Below are 22,670 nucleotides of genomic sequence, written 5' to 3' on the forward strand. Positions count from 1 at the left end.
AGTATTATATGTATATAACATGTGACTGTCAATTAATTATAGAAAAATAATTTGCAATAAAATAAAATTGACGATGCGACTATAATTAAAAATCTAAACTATCCTATCTCTTCAGTTGGAACAGACTGCTCACGGTGTGCCAATTTAATTTAAAATCGGTTAAGTAGTTTAGGAGTCCATCGCGGACAAACATCGTGACAAGAGATTGATATATATTAAGATTATTTTAAGAAGAAACCTTAAAAACATAGGTATTTGGTAGGAAGTTCCAAATTCCATGGCAAATAGCATGGCTAATACGTGGCTTGGATGCAGCGGCTCCCTGAGACTCGCATGATGACATCCGTTTACCACGTCGGGGGTAGAACTTTTAATTTCAAATATAAATATATAAGTAGACATCGAGGCCTGATGGAGAAGTCCCTAAAAATTCATCACCCCTTTGGAAACTTATCGTGCCTTTATATAAAGTTGTCCTAATATACCTACCTAATAAGTTTAGTACCTTTAAGAGTTAAGTTTTCTCATATACATACTTATTTATATTTTAGGTTTAGAGAGGGCTTTGGATGAATGAATACACTTTCACACCAAACAATGTACAGAAAAAAATAAGATACTTTGTTCAAAACAAAGCGAATACAATTGGGCGGCCTTATCGCTACGTAGTGATCTCTTCCGAATAATCAATATGAATTTACATAATTTGGACTATTAGAACAACAATCAAAAACATATCTATATTTTTTCTAAAATTTGGCAAGCTATTTTTCCATTTTTAATCGACCTAAACTAAAAACTGGCAAACTATGTGACAATGGCATAACAATATTATAGAAATGGCCTTAAAAATAAGTCGTAAGGTATTTAATGGATCCATTATCTGACAGCCAACTTCAAAAACTTTTTTATTATAAAAATAATTTTGCTATTATTTTCAGTTTTTCAGTTAGAGTTAATTAAGTACTGTAACGATATTGCTACGTTAGGAACGATATTGCTGAAAATAATCAAAGTATGCTGTAATAAAATTGCCTACCGTAAAGCTTCGTACCGACCATTCGGACATCCTTTTTGCCGGGTAAACTACGGGTAAAATAGGGTACTTAACCAATGTAAACCCTTTCCGAAAGATAACGCACCAACGCGCTTCATTTCTAGTCAACTTTTCACTATAGTTAAGTATCTGTACTAATAAAATCGTTGTGACCCTTTTCTTTGTGACTTACAGTATTATTCCTCAACCCATAAATAATCTTAATAATAATAAATATACTACGACACATCGCCATCTAACTCCAAAATGTGGTAAGCGTAGATTGTATTATGGGTACTAAGTTGACTGATGAACATTTCTTATTGAATAATATACATAAATACTTGTGACATACATAGTATAAACAGCCACTGAAAAACTCAACTCAACAAACTCAACATTAACTATGATAAAATTCGAAAAAATTCAAAATTCAAATTCCTTTTCTCAGCGAGATACAAATAAAATATATAACATAAATACAATAACGATATTGCTACGTTAGGTACGATATTGCTGAAAATAATCAAAGTGTGCTGTAATAAAATTGCCTACCGTAAAGCTTCGTACCGACCATTCGGACATCCTTTTTGCCGGGTAAACTACGGGTAAAATAGGGTACTTAACCAATGTAAACCCTTTCCGAAAGATAACGAACCAACGCGCTTCATTTCTAGTCAACTTTTTACTATAGTTAAGTATCTGTACTAATAAAATCGTTGTGACCCTTTTCTTTGTGACTTACAGTATTATGCCCCAACCCATAAATAATCTTAATAATAATAAATATACTACGACAATACACACATCGCCATCTAACTCCAAAATGAGGTAAGCGTAGATTGTATTATGGGTACTAAGTTGACTGATGAACATTTCTTATTGAATAATATACATAAATACTTGTAACATACATAGTTTAAACAGCCACTGAAAAACTCAACTCAACATTAACTATGATAAAATTCGAAAAAATTCAAAATTCAAATTCCTTTTCTCAGCGAGATACAAATAAAATATATAACATTAATACCTATATAAATAGATAAAAAATAACATCCTCAATTAATATGAAATACATAGATAATTAAAATTACACACTTAAAATGATCCGCTTCAGCGATGTTCGGCTGATAGAGACAAATAATGATCCTTCACTAGTTTCTTAAAGGTCCCAATCGATTGTGCCTCACGGATATCTAACGGCAGGGCGTTCCATATTTTAATAGCCTGAACCGTAAATGATCCGTTGAAGAAGGAGGATTTGTGACCAGGCCTTCAAGATTAACTTCCTCGTAGAACGAAGCTCGTCTGGGAATCCTGTAGGCTGTATGATTAGAATAATATGTAATAATATATAGTAGTACTATGAGCCTGTCGTTCTTTTATCTTCAAAAGCGTTGACATAAGTAAACAGTTCGAATGTTTTGAATTCGTATGTATGGAAATAAATATTCTTCTTATGATTTAATATCCTTATGAAGTATATTTATGCAGGCTTCAACATTATTTCGTAATTCTGTTACACGTTGTATAAAGTTGGCATGCCAGGTCAGAAAATCAGATTAGCAAAATGTAAAAGACGCACTTTTCATTAAAACAACAGTTGCAATGTTGGTTGGCAAGCATTTACGTTCATTACTATATGTTAGTGAAGATAAGCCGTACTGTTTGGAGGCATGACGGTTGATCGTGCCAATTCCCTTATTCCGGGCTGGTACTGGGAAATCATGATGATAAGAGGATATTTAAACGCTTTGACCTACAATTTAAAACACACATTAAAGAACCCCCTTATTCATATCTTACAGCGTTTATTCGTTTCCGTATCTCTATAACCAAATTTAATTTAACTTTACTATTTTTAACTTTAATGTTTTTCTTCTTCAACCTTCTTCAGTTCTTCAGTCCTCTGTAGTTGTACATTTTATTCCCGCCATTTTTATTATTTTTTATGTAACCTTCAATTAAATTCTTGTTTTATTTAACTATGGAACTGTATGTATGGAATTCAAAATTTCAGGAACCCAGATCCAAGAAGAATTTGATCTGGGTTCCTGACATTTTGAATTCCCACTTAAACTTATATCGACCACAGATTATATACAATTTCGGTCCATCTGAACGAAGATCACTTTTATTTTTAATGTACAGGCAAAGGCTGTTTTCCAAACACACAATTTTTTTGTGACTAAACAAAACATTCTTCTAACCTTGTAGAAACAGGCAAGCTTAGACAACATTAACGGAATTTCATACCTCCTGCTGCTAGAATATGTCTGTATAGCTTTTATCGAAGTGCCGACTGACTGGCGGCGGAATTCGTGTATAAGTGAATAAGTAACCTACATACTCAAAGGAACATGAAGAATAAGCTTCTATCAAACTTCTATGTGACTGAACAAAGCACAATCTGTTTTGAATAGGTATAACTCTTCAATCTACGTTAATTTCTAAGGCTGTAAGTATTTTATAAAATATATATTCTCTGTGGAGATTCACAACAGAAGTTATTTAAGAATAACTGCCATTTATTAAGCTGCAGCGAGATGAAGCAAAATTTTTCGTTATTACGCGAATGTAGTTTTTAAATTTTATCGGTTCGCTCAACGGCTGAAATGCTTCTGAGGGGTCTCTAGCAAGCATATAGAGGTACTTGGAATACGCTTATTTTATTCCGGGCATACAGTGACTCTATTACTGGTTCAGAAGGCAGATTCTACCGAAAAGCATCCGTCAAGAAACTCAACACGTTAATAACAGCAACATTAAGTGATAACTTAATAATCAGATTTCTATCTGTATTCCAGTAAAAAAATATTTCGTATAAAATTATGTTTCAAAGCGACGTTGACCTCATACCGTAACGGCCGAGCGGAGAGGTTGAATAAAAATTATAAATAATGAAGATAGGACAACGAGAGACGGGATTATTACAGTAAATTTCCTACTTTTTAAGGATGTTTTTTCAATATTCCTGAAATAGAGATAATTTGTGAGTTTTTATTCAAAAACGGATAGCTATTTTTTTATTCATTTGTTTATAACAGTTGCACTTTTCTATCTGCTAATATATAATTCAATCATTTTTCAAGACTGCATTCCGAATCGAATGAGCTATCGCTAAAATTTTTAGGAGCTTGATTTATGAACTTGTTGACCTACTGGCGCTTACAGTAATTTACAGTCATGACAACTCTTATAGAAAATCCATTGCGCAGTAAATTGACTCTTATGTAATAACTGTGTTACAACAATTTAAACTTCAAATAACATCAACCTTTAAGGGGTAGAAAGACTAAGATTTATAAAAAGTATATTTATACCTACAATGTTTACTTTTTGACAATCACCTTGTGGATTTTCCAAGTATAGGTACGTGACATTGGCGAAATACAACGTGCCGATTTGGCACACCTAAAAGCCAAAAAAAGCAAAATAAGAAGAAGAAGGGGTAGAAAGAGGGCTTGGAAGTTTTTATGAAAAAATGTTCCATCATACTTAACGTAAATTGTACGCGTACGAAGTAACCGAAAGCCACCGATTTATAAAAAAACGTAATGAGGTATCTTGGGATACGAGTAAAACAGGAGCACCATTTTGTAATCTCACAAATTAACTTATTGGCTTGCTGGCTACATTTTATTTTAAACCCAAATGAATTCGCTTCGCTTTGGGAATTTCACTGCAATATTTTTTAACATCACAAAGGATTACAGTCCTTTGTTTTTCCGATATAAAAATAATATCTATGTAACTATGCAATAATAACATTCATCCATTGCTTTTTCGCTGCGTGAAAAACCGGCAATCACCTTTTCGCGTTTATAACTTTAATCGGGTCTCGGGTTCAATCCCCGGAAAGCCAATTTGTGAATTTATAATTTCTGATAACTTTTCTGGTCTGTGTCTGGCGGGCTCTGGCCGTGGACCGTGGCTAGTTAGCACCTTACCGACAAAGACTTCCGCCAAGTAATTTGAAGTTCCGGTACGATGCCGCATGGAAGCCGATTAGGGCTTAATATAAATGCACCTCTATCAACTTTGCCAGGTAAGATTGCAGTCACAAGCTACCTTTTTAAATAAATAAAAACCTTTTAGTTTCTAAAAACAATAATATTTACAATAAATATAAGCTGACTAACTGTACACTTATGGGCATGCGCATAGTACCCAAAAGTTTTGGGCCAAAACGCCGGCTTTATTGCCCCTACGAATTGCCAGACTTAGCCGTTGGGCTAAATAAGCGCCAATTATGTCACCGGACGAGGCTGACTTGTAGATCAATAAAAAAGATTCCAGACCAAATTGGTACATTCTACATGCAATCACCGATATCACGGTACATCAAGCCGTATCTGTTACGGTCGAGTTTACGACGCCGTACAATGCCGCCGTAAAGCGGACATTACATCGAGACCGTCCCGAAGACCGTCATTACGTCACTTTAAAGCCTCTGGCATGTTTATTTATTTACTTTTACGTAATCTAGACTTAAAAAGGATTCAAAATTTAAAAAAAAAAAAAATTAACGTTAGTCTACAACGGTTCCGAAGTCAAATTCTACCGAGAAGAGCCGGCAAGAAACTCAGCAGATTGCTCTTTTTAAACATCATGTTATAGTTTACAATCTTTAGATTTTCAGAAATTCATCAATCGCATAGTAACCACTATTTATTAAATTTGTTTTAACACATTGTCTAAACTTAGGCATCGGTAGGTCCAACATAGGAATTATAGGTATAATGCTTTTAGGAAATTCTAAAAGCATTATATATACCTACTCAATCCCACAAACTACTTCTAAACCTTTCGCGAACGATATGCAGAGGTAATTCAAAAAAAAAAAAAATTCAAAATTCATTTATTTCAAGCAGGCCTAATAACTTTACTTTACTTTTGAAACGTCAAGTCTGTCCGTGTGTAGTGACTCTACCACCGGTTCGGAAGGCAGATTCTACCGAGAAGAAGCCGGCAAGAAACTCAGCAGTTGCTCTTTTCCAACATCAAAAATTTACATTTTATATTTTAACATTCATTTTTCTATCTTGTGAGAGATGAAAGCGGAGCCGGATGCTTCCAAGCAACCTTGTCATTAAGAAACTCATCAATTGTATAATAACCTCGCTGTAATAAATGTGTTTTAACACATTCTTTAAACTTATATCCATACCTAGGTTAGGTAACTAACTTATGTCCATTTCTTGTAAGAAAGTTAACTATAAACGAAAAGTGGATATAAAAATCCACTTTTCGTTTATAGTTAAAGAGCAATGCTTTGTCTTACAAATACTATATCTTATATCTTTAAACGAGCAATTCTTGTATATACATATATATTTATAATTAAAATCTTGGAATCGGCTCCAACGATTTTCATGAAATTTAGTTTACAGGGGGTTTCGGGGGCGATAAATCGATCTAGCTAGAATTCATTTTTAGAATATATCATTTTATTCGTGTTTTCCGGTAATAACCGATTCGGTGCAGCTAGTTGTTATAATATGAAGCTGCAGTAAGTATACCAATTTTTTTAACTTTCCACGATTCGCGTGATTTAAGTTTATATATTGACCGTACAGCTCTTTTCTGCAATATGAATGAGTATACTAAATTTCAAAGTCTGCAGCTTTGCCCCATAATTTAATTTAATAAAGGGCATTTTTGCTGTCCTAAAAACACAAAATTTTACTTTTATTATTTTTGCATGTGCAAAGTTTCCGAGAAGAAACCGGGAGTTACTGCAAACCATCAAGAAAATAAAACTCGAATATCTGTTCCACGTCCTGAAATATGAACGATACCAACTGCCCCAACTCACAACCATCAAAACATTACCCGTCCCATACAGGGTACGGGTCTCCTCCCACAATAAGAAGGGGTTAACGCCGTAGTCCACCACGCTGGCCCAGTGCGGATTGTTGGACTTTACACACCGTACAGAACATTATGCAGAACTCTCAGGTATGCAGGTGTCCTCACGATGTTTTCCTCCACCGTTGAATCAAGTGATATTGTAATTGCTTAACATCGCCAGCGTGGAATCATTATTTCGCTTGGTGAAAAACCGCAAAAGTTCGCTGAGCTGAGGGCAAACCTCCAGTAGTCGAGGGGCACGAAAATAAATAGAACATTAGGCATGTGTAGGGTTAGGAACTTAGGCGGACTAAAATTTTTATATTCTCATGTTTACAGGTAAATCGGAATCGGTAGAATTGGATCGACTTATTTACTAAATTATTAGACTATTTATATAAAAGTTTCTTGTCTCGTTAAGAAAGAAGAATTTGGTAGATCTACCACGGCGCAATAATGCGGATTGATGGGCGTAAATACTTGTCATTATGTTCGTAATAATCGAGACTGCGGGTTTAACATACCGCTATTTACTCCGGGTTGAGACTGACAATTTTGAACAGAAAAATGCAATATCTAACCATTGATGTCGCGATATGGGATTAAATCTACGAAATAATTCATTCATCTTTTAGAATTTATATAATTATAATCATCAAGCGACGAAGTTAACCTAAAAAATCTATGCAGTAAATTTGACTATCAAAAGATCTCAAAATTTAACTTGCAAAATTAATGAGATATCAATTAAATCAAAAGCTAATTTCTAATTGGAAATGTTTCTCGATGAAATTGAATCCCACTTAGCTATTGATGTAATAAATTGAGTCCATTTTCTTAGCAAATCACGTTGTTTATAAGAGGCAAACGCAATTACGGAGGAGGACAATTATTGATAAATCTATTTGCGACCCCCGAGACCTCCCTTACGTGGGGGGTGACGGAATGGGCGGGCATCGCGGTTGAAATACAGACAGCGATGTGCCTACACGTATTGATTTTGCGGTGAGCCTATCACGTGTGGCCGTCTATTGTGACCATTTCGATTAGACAAAGCTTGTTAAGGATGTCTGTCAATCGCAGTTAAATTAGTGGTAGGTAGATGAGAGGAAATGATAACCATTTAAATTTTAGTAAAAATAAAAGTGAGAACCTAAATACTTTTTTATGTTATACTCTTATACAATTTTATTGTTATACTCAGTGGCGTGCGTCTTGAATATAAAAAGAAAGGATAGAGTGAGAAATGTCTGTATTAGGAAGAAAACAAAGGCTACATATGCCATAAAACCTGTACTCGTTTCGAAATGGAAATGGGCAGGACATACAAAGAGTCAAAGACGAGCGGTGGTCATACATAGTTACAAATTGGTACCCACGAGACTCTAAGCACAGAAGAGGCCGACCATTAAGAAGGTGGTCTGATGATATAACACAGATAGCAGGAAAAACATGGGCAAGAGCAGCTATGGACAGAAAGTCTTGGCTACTCATGGAGGAGGCTTTCACCGCCAAATGCGGTCTTTACAACAAATATTAAATCTAACATAGTTTTAAGAAAAATTACTAACCTAAACATTTGTTGTATTTAGAATTTAATTATGTAAATTTAGAATCCATTTAAAATAATATGTAAACCGTTGTAAGGAATAATAAAGCTATTATTATTATTATTATACTCAGTGGCGTGCATAGAGGGTATGCACAGGGTATGCAGATGATATAAAATGAAGAAAATCTCCAGTACGAGGTATAAATACTCAAGGGTAGTCTTTTTATAACTCTGAAAACGTCAATCCTTAAGATAAAAAAAAAAAGATTTTAATAACTCGTACTGCAGTTTTTTTTATTTTATATCGTCTGCATACCCTGTGCATACCATCTATGCACGTCACTGGATACTGTTGCCCGCGACTTCATCCGCGCTTATTTCGGGGTTTCAAAAATATTTAAGGGATGCTAAAAGATAAAAATAAGCGGTGTAAGTATGTAAGCGGTTTTAGCTCAGTGGGTAGGAGCTCGATTTCACTTTCTGGAGGCCGAGTTCGAATCCCAGAACTTCTAACTTTTTTGAGTTATGTGCGTTTTTAAGTAATTAAAATATCACTTGCTTCAACGGTGAAGGAAAACATCTTGAGGAAACCTGCATGCCTGAGAGTTCTACATAATGTTCTCAAAGGTGTGTCGAGTCCACCAATCCGCACTGGGCCAGCGTGGTTGACTACGACCTTAAACCCTTCTCATTTTGGTAGCAGATCTGTGGGTTGATGATGATGATGATGATAAAAAATATGAATAAACAATGTTACCAAAAAAATTAAAAGGTAAATTTTGGGGTGGACCACCCTTATTACTTGGGGGTTTGGGATAGTTTACGTCCTATTCTCTGACCTACTGTATATACCTAAACACGTTAATCCTTTTCGGAGGATCAATTTTTCAAACAATGTGACACGAGAACTTTATATATTAGAAATACATTAAAACAAAAATCTCGCCCTTAATAGGAGCTTTGAGTAGAATATCATCCAGTATACCAAATAAAATAAGATCTACTATGTACAACTCCCTAGTTAAACCCCATATTGAATACCTCATCGAAATTTGGGGAACCGCCGCGAAATCACATATTAAAAAATTGCAAATTATTCAAAATAAAATTATTAAAGCTCTTTATAAGTAGGTATAACTATTTAACTCCTACAAATAAATTGTATACAGAGACGAAAATTCTTAATATAAATCAATTATACGCATTAAAAACCTGCACCTTAATAAGAAAAATAAGCACAGATAATATACTCTCACAATTACGATTTCAAACAAAAACATACGCAAACTATCTAAGAAAACGTAAAACTAAATTTTTACTATCTAAAACTAGAACCAATTATGGAAAGAAAAGCATACTGTGTGAGGGAGTGCTCTTGTACAATAATTTACCTGAGATAATCATTAACACTAAAAGTTTACCAATGTTTAAAAAACTTTTTATTGAACATGTACAAAATACCGTTCAGTTAAGTTAATGTGACCTCTTTCCTATAAAACGATTTGTATTATCGCTCGCTAACTTTTTCTTTAACCACCTGCAAAATTTTTTACTTTTAAATAATATGGTACATTTGTAAAGCACTTTGGCATTTTGTATCTAGTACTAATTTTAAAATATTATTGTTTTCTCGATGTAAGTGAACTATTGTGTTCTTTTTGAGAAATAAATGTCTTTAAGCCGAAATACACATAGTCTCCATCACCACTATTGTAACCTTTCTAAAAGATTTCTTGGCTAATATGCCTAATTTGGCTTAATAGGAAAAATAAACCATACCAACATAGATAAATCTAGGGTCACTGGTAATGATATCCTATAGCTATTGGTTTCTAGACTACATCTTGTCTTGTTTATGATTATGTAACTTCATTTGTTACTAAATAAATATATATTATGTATTAAATATATTGTATAACAAATTACCGGATGAAATACTGGTTATGTCTCTCAATATGTTCCATGAGTGACAAGTGCTCCGCTATGAATTATACTATCGTTTTTAATTGTTTATAATTATAATAATATAATTATCACTTTATTTCAGGCAAAGCCAATAGCTGTAATTCATTTAAAATTGCAAAAACAGAAAATAAAACAGAAAAATTTAAGTAAACTATAATCATAATACTATGATTAAAGTTAACTAAAATTACAGAAACGTTAAAAAAGCTTGGGTATGAATTGTTCTAACTTCAAAGCTAATTATTGAGTGAGAAAATGATAACAAAAAACCTGGCGCTTTTGGAACCCCCCTGGCTTTAGGTCTAAGTTAACGAAAGTAATTATCGGGGTCACTTTAGAATAATGAAAACTTATAACACGTGAGCGATTCATAAGTGCCTGTGTTAGGCTTATATGAATAAAGAATTTGTAAATTTGAATTTTGAATGTAAATAAATAATAATATAAATGACATGAGTATTTGTAAAAAAAAAAAATAGGTATTGCTGTCTATAAACCCAAAGAGGTACATGATACATCGACCCCCAGAGACGTGTCAGCGAAAATCAAATTAGAGGTCAACGAGATGTGAATGAGGGTCAACGATAAGATCTCATTCAAGCAGGTCGGGTATTACTTCTTTTTTTTATTACATGAATGCATAAAATCAAAGTGTAAAATATAAAACTTATGAATTTACTAAAATTAGGTAAGATAAGAGCGTCTTAAGACAAGGGCCTCCAGCCTTCGCACTTTTATGAATGAATGAATACACTTTTATTCTACACCAAAGAAAAAAGAAAGAAGAAAGAAAGTTAAACAAAGCTTGTAAATGTAACTTATCTACGTCACGCTTCAACTGCAGGTTATGAAAATCCATAAACAGCCTGTGGTATTTATGCACTAATAATAATGAGGTAAGGTAAGTAAAACGTAAAAGCTCTTTTTTTGTCTCATTAAGTATATATGTAAAAATGATATGCAAGATCTCTGACAACCATATTGGTTCAAGGTGTCCGTCATACTTTCAGAATGATTTCAGAATATTTTTTGTCTGGTTGGAGCGTTCGGCCGTGGCTAGTTTCCACCCTACCGACAAACAAGTGCCGCCAAGCGATTTAGCGTTCCGGTACGATGTCGCATAGACACCGATTAGGAGTGTGGGTTTAACATAACTGCCATTTTCTCTAACAGGTTAGCCCGCCGCCATCTTAGACTGCATCATCACTTTACAACAGGTGAGATTGCAGTCAAGAGCAAACTAGTAGTCGAACAAAAAAAAATAATGAAAAGAATCATACAAAACAGTTTGCGACCTCTGGTTAAGAAACTAAGACCAACCGAACACTACACGAAGTCTACTAGTTTCGATTTTTAAAAATCTCACAGACTTTATCAGGCTAAAAATATTCTACCTCCATCTTAAGGATCCCAAAAATCTCTGTGCACAATGTGTAAGAGTTTAGCTGAGTGTATTAAAGCTATAGCTATGCATACAAACGACGCCACGTAAAGACTCCGTACCCAGGTATTAATGCACAAAGTCTTGAATCCTTCATGCACTTCAGTCTTTCAACTCGATGTAGCTTGCCAAGACGGGCGGTAAGCGAGCGAGTCATGAATATTCTATACGCTGACTTATTTTCGTCTTTCAATGGTGAAATACAAATTACTTAATCAATGTTTTAATCGTTGATCAAAAACACATTCATAAACAATATTTCTGTAACAAAATCCTTTCTAGTATTATACTCGTAAATGAATATGACGGCGGTTCCAGCTGATTGATGATAGACAGCGACAGGAAGCGCTGACGGCACGTGTACCGATCGCTAATATTCTGTGACGTTTTTCCTTAGATGGCATTCCTGTCAGATAGGTTTTTAGTTTATGATTAGAGTCTAAGCAAATCGGTGCACGGACCGTGGTCTATCATAACATGCCGCCATTTTTACTTTTATTTCCATAAGTCAATACTGAAATTGTTAAGTTAATTTAGTGTTTTGTGATAAATTTAATTTATTAAATGATAATTAAAATTATGTTCAATCGCTCTTGATCATCTCTAAAGTAAATGCGGTGAAAATCGGAAGAAACAAATTAAGTTGTAACCGGCTCAAACTTTTGAAGTGATTAAATAGTTTGTAAAGAAACCAGAGTTGTTAATTTAGTTCCGATGTCAGTTCCTTCAATAACGCAGCAAAAGAGACGCTTCAAACCGTTGAAGCGGCGGTTTTATTTACAAACATGACGGGATCAAGTTGTATATATACTTTTCAAGACAAAACTTCCTATCGTCATCTTCCAGATCCACAAACCAGCTATAAATACATAGTACAGTTTTATTTTATTTTCACAAAGTCACAATTTCGAATGCAAGAAATAAAAAGGCAAGTGCATGTAATATGGATTACAATTTATTAACTGGAAGGACAAAGAAAGTTAAACAAAGCTTGTAAATGTAACTTACCTACGTCACGCTGCAACTGCAGGTTATGAAAATCCATAAATAGCCTGTGGTATTTATGTACTAAGTCGTGAATAGTTTATGCTCCAGGCTAGATTTAAGTCACCCAAGCGGAGGTAGGGCGGAGGTAGGGCGGACGTAGGGCGGGCGGAAATCGAACGGGGTTGAGGAGGCTCATGAAATAAACATTCTTGACATTCTTAACTTGCAGCATACGTTAGAAGTATAACGCTGTTTTATTTTGTTAATAAATTTATTAATATATAGTTAATTTATTATTTATATAGTATTTATGTATATTTAGGTATATATGAGAATATATGTATTTATATGCATTACCTTCCTCACATTTCGAGTTGTGTTTTTCGACATTGGTTGTCTGGAAGAGATCGCTATGTAGCGATAAGGCCGCATAATTGTATACTTTGTGTTAAATTTTTATTTTCAATTTTTCTGTAAGTTTATGTGGTGTACAATAAAATTGTATTCATTCAATATATTGTTATATATTATTACCTTGATGTTATCATATTTTATTCATAGAGACTTCAAAAACCCTGTTTCAAGTCAACGCGTTTTCTTTAAGTTATACTTCTGGGACTTGGGATATTCAGAAAAAGGAGTAGCTACATATTTGTGTTAGCCCACATATCCTTGATTGAAGATTTTCTTTAATCCTGTTGATATTTGTTAATACAGATTAATAGAATACACAGACTATAATTATTTGCTCTTGTCCAGCGGGTGGACTACGGCTTAGACCCCTCTCATTCTGAAAGGTGACCCGTGCGCCGTTGTAAGCCGACTTGGGGTTGATAATCATATTGAGATGAACACCGCAATATAATAAATAAGCTAAAATTAATTTTGTATATTTTTCTAATAAACTATTGAATTCATGAAGACTTGTTTTATAGATTTGTTTGGGTTTTAATTAAATTTTTAGTTTAAGTTTGATTTGTATCGATGAGCATTTGACAGGTAGAAGTCAGAATCAGACGGAACCAGAAAGTCTTTGCAGGAGGTAACATAGAAAACCTTAAGTTTAAAAACAAGAAGACTACTTTTGGTAGTACTTTTACTGCATGGTAATGCATGCTAAAAAAAGATGGCCGTCACAGGATTCCCCTAGGGATTTGAAACATCTAATTTTACTTATAGATATAGAGAGTCATGCCATTGGCCGTTTGTAGTATAGGCCAACAGGTTGCTTGGAAGCATCCGGCTCCGCTTTCAGCTCTCACAAGATAGAAAAATGAATGTTAAAATGCAATATGTAAATTGTTGATGTTGGAAAAGAGCAACTGCTGAGTTTCTTGCCGGCTTCTTCTCGGTAGAATCTGCCTTCCGAACCGGTGGTAGAATCGCTACAAACAGACAGACTTGACGTTTCAAAAGTGCTTATATTAGGCCTACTTGAAATAAATGAATTTTGAATTTGAATTTGAATTTGAAACATAACATAAAAATTAGTACAATGTACAACACATATTACTCTTTTTTTAGCGGATTATTACTATCTTGGATGCACTTACCGCAATTTAAAGTGCAAGTCACCAAGTTTTCCGTCGGTTGCTGGCTCAGGTTCGATCGGCTTGGGTTTCTCAGTGGCATTGGCATCCGCGAGTTCCTTGCTCAGTGGGGCTGGCTCCGGAGCAGTTGGAGTGTGCGGACTGTTTGCTCCAGACGGCTAGAACGAAAACAATCATTATAACAACAGAATTAAAAACATACAGAAACCGTGTACACGACTAATATTGAAGGATCAAAAACCAATCCACTTTAGAATGATTTCTCAAACAAACGGTTAGTCACTTCATACCATGTAGCAATTTTATAATAATAATTTTACCTCTAATGTTCTAAACGCTCACGATAAAATGGGAAAACGGGAAAATATTTGTGAGCTATAACATTCCGCGGATTTAAAGTGAGACGAGAAAGACTGCATACAATAATGGCTGAATTAGGATTTTGTATATTCTTAATTCAATGATTATTACTTGATAAATAAATAAATAATTAAATATACTACGACAATACACACATCGCCACCTACCCCCAAAGTAAGCGTAGCTTGTGTTATGGGTACTTAGATGACTGATGAATATTTTTATGAATAATATACATAAATAAATAGAAATTTACATATAAACAGCCAGCCACTGAAAAACATTCATGCTCATCACACACCCTAGGGGGTAATCTGTGTCATCACACAAACATTTTCCAATAGTGGGAATGGAACCCAAGGCCTTGGACTCAGAAAGCAGGGTCGCTGCAAACTGCGCCAATCGGCTGTCAAAAGTTGATGTACTATAGAGATGTCGAAGCTATCCAAAGATACCAATACAACGATAGACTTGTCTGCCATAGTTCTGCTAAAAGCAATTGACAAAAACATATAGTGGTCGCACAACTGGCAAACTTTATAAAACTTTAAATATTCAAATATGAATTCTAAGACTACCTACTTTTGTACTCTCAACTTAGTTACTGTCTTATTACTTAGTATTGAGTAGATATGATTAAAAAAATGAAGAAAAACATTTTTGTTGAAATAAATAAAAATAAAATGAGATATTCTTTAGTCAATCAACATAAAAAAACTAAAGCTATGATTGTACTTTAAGACTGAATAATCATCCAGATAACTAGATGTTGTCAAATAAATTAACTAAAAAACTTCACTCACCGGGTTGTTTGGTGGCTGAGGTTGCGGCGGCGATGCGACTGGTTGTGGGGCAGTAGCGGTTGGTGATGGCGACTTGCGCAGATAATGTGTGGCTGAACCAGGGGACCTTACAGCGGTTGCACGGCGTGGCGGCTGAAATACTAACGCCTTGTCCGGACCTCGCTTCCCTCCTATGACAAGACATTTCGCCATTTGATAACTTGGTATAAGGAAGTACGGATTAGAGCATTCAGGGTTTAAAAATGCGTTTAATATCCTTGGATTTCTCCGTACAGTCTTTGAGGATACAAAATATAAATAATCAATCATTTTGATGTTGGTTTAAATAACGTCTGCTCAGGAAGGTCAAGAGACTTAGTTACGTACTGATGCTGTTTATGCTCGTAGCCCGGAGGTCTGTAAAGTATAGTAGGTACATTTCCTTCAGGCTAGTCACATAGTCGGAGATTATTTATTCATCTTATTAGATTCATTTTCACGCTAATCGACATTTGCCTAGAAATTTCAACCTATCTATACATTGTATTCGAGTCGTTTCAGTTATAATACTATTTTGAATTACTAATTTTCAAATATGTTAATATTAGTACAAGTGGTTCGAGCAATTATCCCACGGACCTTCTTTATTTTCCACTACAAGTAAAATATTGGTTGGAACTTCACTAGGTGGCAAATGATGTTGCAGTCCAAGATGACAGCGGGCTAGTTTGTTAAGGCGAGGCTAAACTGCAGTTTGCCGTACTAGTACTACTTAGTATTACTAGTAAGTATACTAGTACTATGTATTGGTTGTACGCTGTTATGGCTATCACTGAACATGGCGTACTCGTTTTTAAAAGAGAAAATGCGTATGTTTGTTTCTATGTTAAATGTTTGGCTTAACCATCGCATAAATCTTGATGAAATTCAGCACATTTATAGCTGCACCGTGGATGGGCATAGGATATTTTTTATCGTTTTTAAGTGAAGGTCGAACCGCAGCGACCGACCTCCATCCTAGCGGTGTCCAAGATGGCGTCCAGCGAACGACCAATCACAAGAAGCACGCGATGGCGGAAGTGCTGTGATTGGTCGCACGGAGTCCGCAAACATGAACGCTGCGCGGTTGGAAGTCGTAGTTAAACATTCGCTTTCGGAGTATGAAAGTAATTCGAAAGCCAACAAATAAGGTATCTTATATTAGGTATGTACTTACCAAGTTTGTGAGCAAGTGCGGCGCGGCGGCGAGCCACCCAACACCCGAAAGCGGCGATAATGGAAGCGACGACTGCTGCGGCACCCAGCACCAGGATCCAGAATGTGGCGCTGTGCCATTCACCAGCTAAAACAATAGAGGCACGGGCTCTTGTTTATATCTCTATATTCAGTATACGCTTTTATAATATGCTTCCTAAGGTAATTTTGGACCTACTAATGCATAAATTTAAAGAATATGTTAAATCACATTTATTACAGCGAGGTTATGAGCAATTGATGAATTTGCAATCAAGGGCAAAATTGATGAGGAAAAAAGAAATTAAAAAAAATCCTATATTCGATACTCTTGATTACAAAGAAGGAACCCATATCGTAAGTAAGTCCGATAGGGATAATGTTACGAGAAAGTACCTAACTATTATTTATTGATAAATTCGTAATGCAGTTCAGCCGAATAGCTGAAACTTCAATATCGAATTCATACCGATGTTTCATAACGACTCTTGACCTTAAACTCTGTTGAGGGTTGCTTGAAGTAACTCGTACAAGCTAGGCGATATTAAAACAATCGAAACTGAATATTTATTAAATCCAATATGGAGTATTATATTTATTTATTTTTTAATTCAATTAGTATGGTTAACAACAATAACACGAATTTAATACATAGCAGATTAAATTATACAGATTAAAACGGGAACAAAAAAAGAAAATAGAAAAATAAATACTTAAATAACTTGTGTTATTTACGTATTTATTTTACACAACAACAGAAGTGAGACGTGTGCGGAGCGTTTTCACTGTTTTTGGACACAATGCACTGAACGCAATAATGGCTGAATGAGGGTTCTGTATGTTCTTAATTCTGTGGTATTAAGCCTCACCTGACTGTTATTACACCGACAACCAAGCCCTTCAGACCGGAACATAGCATAGCAACAATACTGCTTGTTTGCTCTGTCACAAAAGTTCTCCTACTACCTACTTACTACCCAGTAATGATAAGTAGAGGATGATGATGACGACGTATTCGTCATCATTCATCATTCCATTTAAAGAAATAAGCCGGCATATAGAGTCCGATTGCACAGTTAGTTTGATCGAGTTGTAGTGTTGACGTCAGTGTGTGACGTTCGTCGCTAGACTTAATAAAGTTTGTACAGCCGCTGAATAATAAAATTTAAAATTGGAACGTGATTGTTCTACGTTTCCATTTTCAAACGAAAATAGAAGATCACGCTTTAAAAATAAAATGCAACAAAACCTTTCTTTTTAGTTTTACTTTTTCAGTCTGGATAATGTTAAAGTGTAAAAGTTACCTTATTTGATAGAGTTTATGCATGGAAGATCGTTGAAACTCAGTGTTGAACTATAGGCTTATTCAAAGTTAGATAAGGTAATAGGTTTCTGCAACATTTTACTTGTGCAACGTATGACCTTCGAATGTACCGAAATCTAATCTTCGTTATTAAAATTTTCTGGCATAAAAACCTCTACACGCGAATTTATGCTGAGACTAGGTCGAAAGCAATTTGAACCAAGCGTCGTTCTAAATAACTTAATCACCAAATGAAGTCGTTTTAATATTTAAATTAGAACGTCTCGCGTCGAGTAAGAGACCCAAGCTTATTTTAGGTAAAAAATACTCGAATTTTTTAAACAACTGCACATAAAAAAAATAATAATATAATGTTTGAAATTTGACAGCAGAAGTTGTTAATTCATGCTTGGAAATATTCAGTGAATAAATAAAATGAGAATGCAATTTTGACGCGCTTCAGGTCTTTTCATTTTGAGTTTGAACGTAGTGTTTGTATCCTCAATGCTAATGATAATTATTATGAAAACTATCTTGTCTTTTCTTCTATTGTTCGAATATGAAACTAAAAAGATTTTACGTTCCTTGCAGTTGTACACTACAGTGAGCTTAGAAGCTTACAAATACTAGTAATATATTAAATCAATGTTGAACATAGAAGAAAAATCTATGCGAAGGCAAATAATAATATCTCATGATCAACGAATTCTTAATATTTGGCAGGGTTTTATAAAGAGTGAAATAAGACAATAAAATGTTATCCATTTTTAGAACAAAAATAGTGACACAGATTTTGCCGTTATTTAAAGGTATACTTTTGAATCAATAAGATACAGAATCCTCATTCAGCCATTATTGTATTGTGTCCAAAAACAGTAAGAAGTAGCGCACGCCTTACTTTACACCCGCGGAATGTTACTCACAAACTTTTCCCATTTTCCCATTTCACAGTGAACTTGTAGAACATTAGAGGAAAAATAATTACTGTCGACTGCTAAATGGTATATAGTGACTAACCGTCTGTTCGAGGAACCATTCTAAAGTGGAGTGGTTTTTGATGCTTCAGTATAAGTCGTGTACACGGTTTCTGTATGTTTTTAATTCTTTGGATTAAACATTACACATAAACGTTATTACGTTCAAAGATCTTCTCGTAGGCTTTCCCCTACCTCCGTGAATAACTAAAATTATCTACAAAACTTGTAACAGAATCACAGCATGTGGTATTGACTATTGAAGAGTGGCGTGCACTGGGTTTCTTACCAGGGTATGCATACAGCAGGAAAATTGCATAAAATAGCAAAAATCCTCCTCCTAGACGGGCTATATTTTAATTTTAGGGTAAGCAGTGCTTATGTGCATGTATGCACATCGTGTCTCAAGAATTGGTCTTGATGTCTAGTGACACAAGAGCTGACGCTTATTTCGCCCAACGGCTAAGTCTAGCAGTTCAAAGCTCTAGCATTTTGGGTAACATGCCCAAGTGAAAAGTTAGAAGGCTTATATTATTTTTATACATGTAGTTCGTAAGTATCGTTGACGATTTCCCTGGCGCAACGGTGAGCAACTGAAAATTTAAGTAGGAGGTCCCGGGTTCGAATCCCGACAGGGGTAATTTGGAAATTTATAATTTGTGAATTTTCTCAGGTCTGGTCCGGTGGCTTTGGTCGTGGCTAGTTACCACCCTACCAAAAAAGACGTGCTTAGTGATTTAGTGTTCCGGTGCAATGTCGCATAGAATTAGGGGTATTACTACCATACTCCCTGAGAGGTAGCCCGCGACCATCTTAGGCTACATCTTCACTTACCACTAGGTGAGATTGCAGTCAAGGGCTAACTTGTAGTGGAATAAAAGAAAATTGCCAAATTATTATTCATAGAGTGTTATTATAAGTTTCAAAACTCACAACAAACTGTACAAAAATGTTCAAACTGAATATTGCCACTATAATTATCCAATGAACAATATAAAAATTGCTTAACAATTATTATGATTGGACTCCCACTGGCGATACCATGGAAAACTAAATGATGGGTATTAATTTTAAACGGAGAGTCATAGTCCTTTCTCGCTAATAACCGAAACAATAGAAAATAATATGACCTAAATTCAGCTCACATTCATCAAATACGAACTCCGAGAGAGCGAGAGAATTTCGTTCCAGCTTGGCGTGCCTGGACGAACAATAGGTAGGTACCAATCTATTATACATGTTTCACTGAATATTGTATTAACTGGATAGAACGCAAAAGGACGATGGTTGACGTACAATGAAAGATATTTTTCGCGCGAATTTCGATAAAGAGCTTATATTTTTTTAAGTTATACTTCTTTTGGCGCGTTAGGGAAAAATGGTGAGAGTAAATTTTTACGATGCGCGCGCACACCGTCACAAAAAACCGACACCATGAAGTTAGCTAGTCAACATTTTAGTTTTTCTAAAAAAGGTTTGACAGTTGATTTTACTGTTACGCTAAAGAATTATAACTTCTAACGCGTGTACATAAGCACACACACGTTTTATTTTTATTTTATAGTAATAATTGATGACCAGCACGGCTGGGATGGGCAGGAGACAAGCTTTATCAACTCTCAGAGCACTGGCGCACAAGTTATAATATCCAAATTATATATGTGTAATGATAAACGGGGGTAAACTTCTCCTATTCCATATTCCCTTGCTTCAGCAGGTGGACACCTAAATCATATCCCTTGTCAGTGGATATAATAGGGAGATATAATTTTTGTCTACTGTCCATGCTAGCCCAGCTGACCGATAGTTGAAGGAGATATCATCGACTAATTATAGAAATACATCGCAGGCAGTGGCGTGCACAGGGTATGCATAAAGCCGGTACATGGCATAAAATGGAAAAATTCCCCTCCAATACAACTTATGTAAAATAATTTGGGTATGCAGTGCTTTTGTGCATGTATGAAATGCACGCCACTGATCGCAGGACATAAAAGAAACACGTCCTGCAAAGCCTCCTTGTGTCCATCAAACTAATGCATAGGTGTTAAGTCTTATGTGCCTGTAATTACGCCGTCAACCTCGCCCTTCTGACCAGGACAAAAAATAAGCGAGGCGGTAGTTATTTTCTCGGACGAGCTGTCATAAAAACCTTTGCTAACTACAAATATAGTATAACTCTAATATTGGGAATGTCAAAAAACATTTGGTACGAATTTCTTGCGGATGCATTTGTCACTAAACATTGTCACCCAACCCAAAATGCCCTCTCCATATACATATTAAAAATCTTAGAGCTGTTTACTCCAATTTCATAATAATAGTGCGAGAAAATGGTAGACATAAATGACTTGAGGCACGCATGTCCGGCTTAGGGTGCTCTTTATTCGCTTATAATAGGTTGTAGGTGATATAATAGTAGATTTTACAAACATACACACACGAACACGCATACTTATTTTGTATATTAAATATGTTGTAATTTATATAAACAACTGAATTTCTGTATAACATGTCTATCCTTTTGTATATCATTGAATATCTAGTTTTGTTTGTATACCTACCTTCCTTTTATTGTAATTTGATAAGTTTATTTTAATTGTAATGGAAGAGCGGAGTCTTCTGACACAAAGGTAGTAATACTACTCTTAAAAGACGACTTCAGTGATATATTGTTCAGTATAAACTTGGTTTTTACCAAAATAAACTATTTAATATTTTATTTTTTTATTGTTTAGATTATGCATCTAGTTTGGTTACATTGCATTTTACAGTCGAGGCGGTATCAGGCGCATGAGCTAAAAAAAGAATGCGCTAAGAAAGCCGAGAGCGTAATATCAACCATACGCGTTTCATACGACGATTTTTTATCAACAGAATTCATTGAAAAAACAGAATCAATTTTTAAATAGGTTTTCAGAAAATAACTGGAATTTATAGCTGTTTTTTCACTGTATGGAAGTTTCGTGGGCCTGACGGAGACTAGCAGTCACTTCATCACCTCTACTTACGACCCTGGGAAGTCAGTCGCTTGCTAAATACTAAAGCAAAGGAACCTGTGTTGCCTTACCTCAAAGTGACGTACTTACATGAAGTCGGAAATAATTAATCTTCCCGGGACGAGCTACAAGTTTTGTGCAAGGGAGGCGCCGGTGCGTTCCTAGGAGGTCCCGGAGCCTCCCAATATGTACTAAGACTGGCTACGGAGGGGGTTTTAGTAGGTAGAAATCCCACATAACCCAAATTCTCCCACAAAGAATCGGGTATCTTATCTCTATTAAGAGAAATTTCCCCCCCGTCAACAAATAAAAAAAAAAGGTTAAGGTTCGAAACAGGTTATTCACTAGCGATTATTGCCTCGATTATTATTCCCGGTAAATGGTTATAAGAAGGAAATAAAACAGACACAATTAACTACGAACCCAAAAATGACGTTCATTGCACTCGTGTACATTTACATGTAAATAAATCGACAAGATATTTAGAAATGAACAAAACGACGAAAAATAAGATGGAAATGTTATCACAACTTTAAAACATACTATACCCTGTTCGTAAAGACTGTAGACTGAAATTGAAGTAAAAACAACAAAAAACATTTTGTTTGGCACAGCTTGAAAGAAATAAACTC

At 35.1% G+C, this 22,670-nt stretch overlaps 1 protein-coding gene across 1 annotated transcript in view; it reads right to left on the bottom strand.

Annotated features, from left to right (window-relative positions):
• Positions 1–22,670, bottom strand: part of LOC120632655 (synaptotagmin-4) — a 56,234-nt gene that overhangs the window by 6,273 nt on the left and 27,291 nt on the right. The window contains exons 2-4 of the mRNA XM_039902602.1: positions 16,746–16,871; positions 15,551–15,720; positions 14,391–14,545 (exon numbers count right to left, since the gene is read on the bottom strand). Of these exons, the coding sequence (XP_039758536.1) occupies positions 14,391–14,545; positions 15,551–15,720; positions 16,746–16,871 (451 nt within the window). The remainder of the gene's footprint in view (positions 1–14,390; positions 14,546–15,550; positions 15,721–16,745; positions 16,872–22,670) is intronic.

The sequence above is a fragment of the Pararge aegeria genome, chromosome 20, assembly GCF_905163445.1.
Source record: "Pararge aegeria chromosome 20, ilParAegt1.1, whole genome shotgun sequence".
NCBI classification, from domain to species: domain Eukaryota; kingdom Metazoa; phylum Arthropoda; class Insecta; order Lepidoptera; family Nymphalidae; genus Pararge; species Pararge aegeria.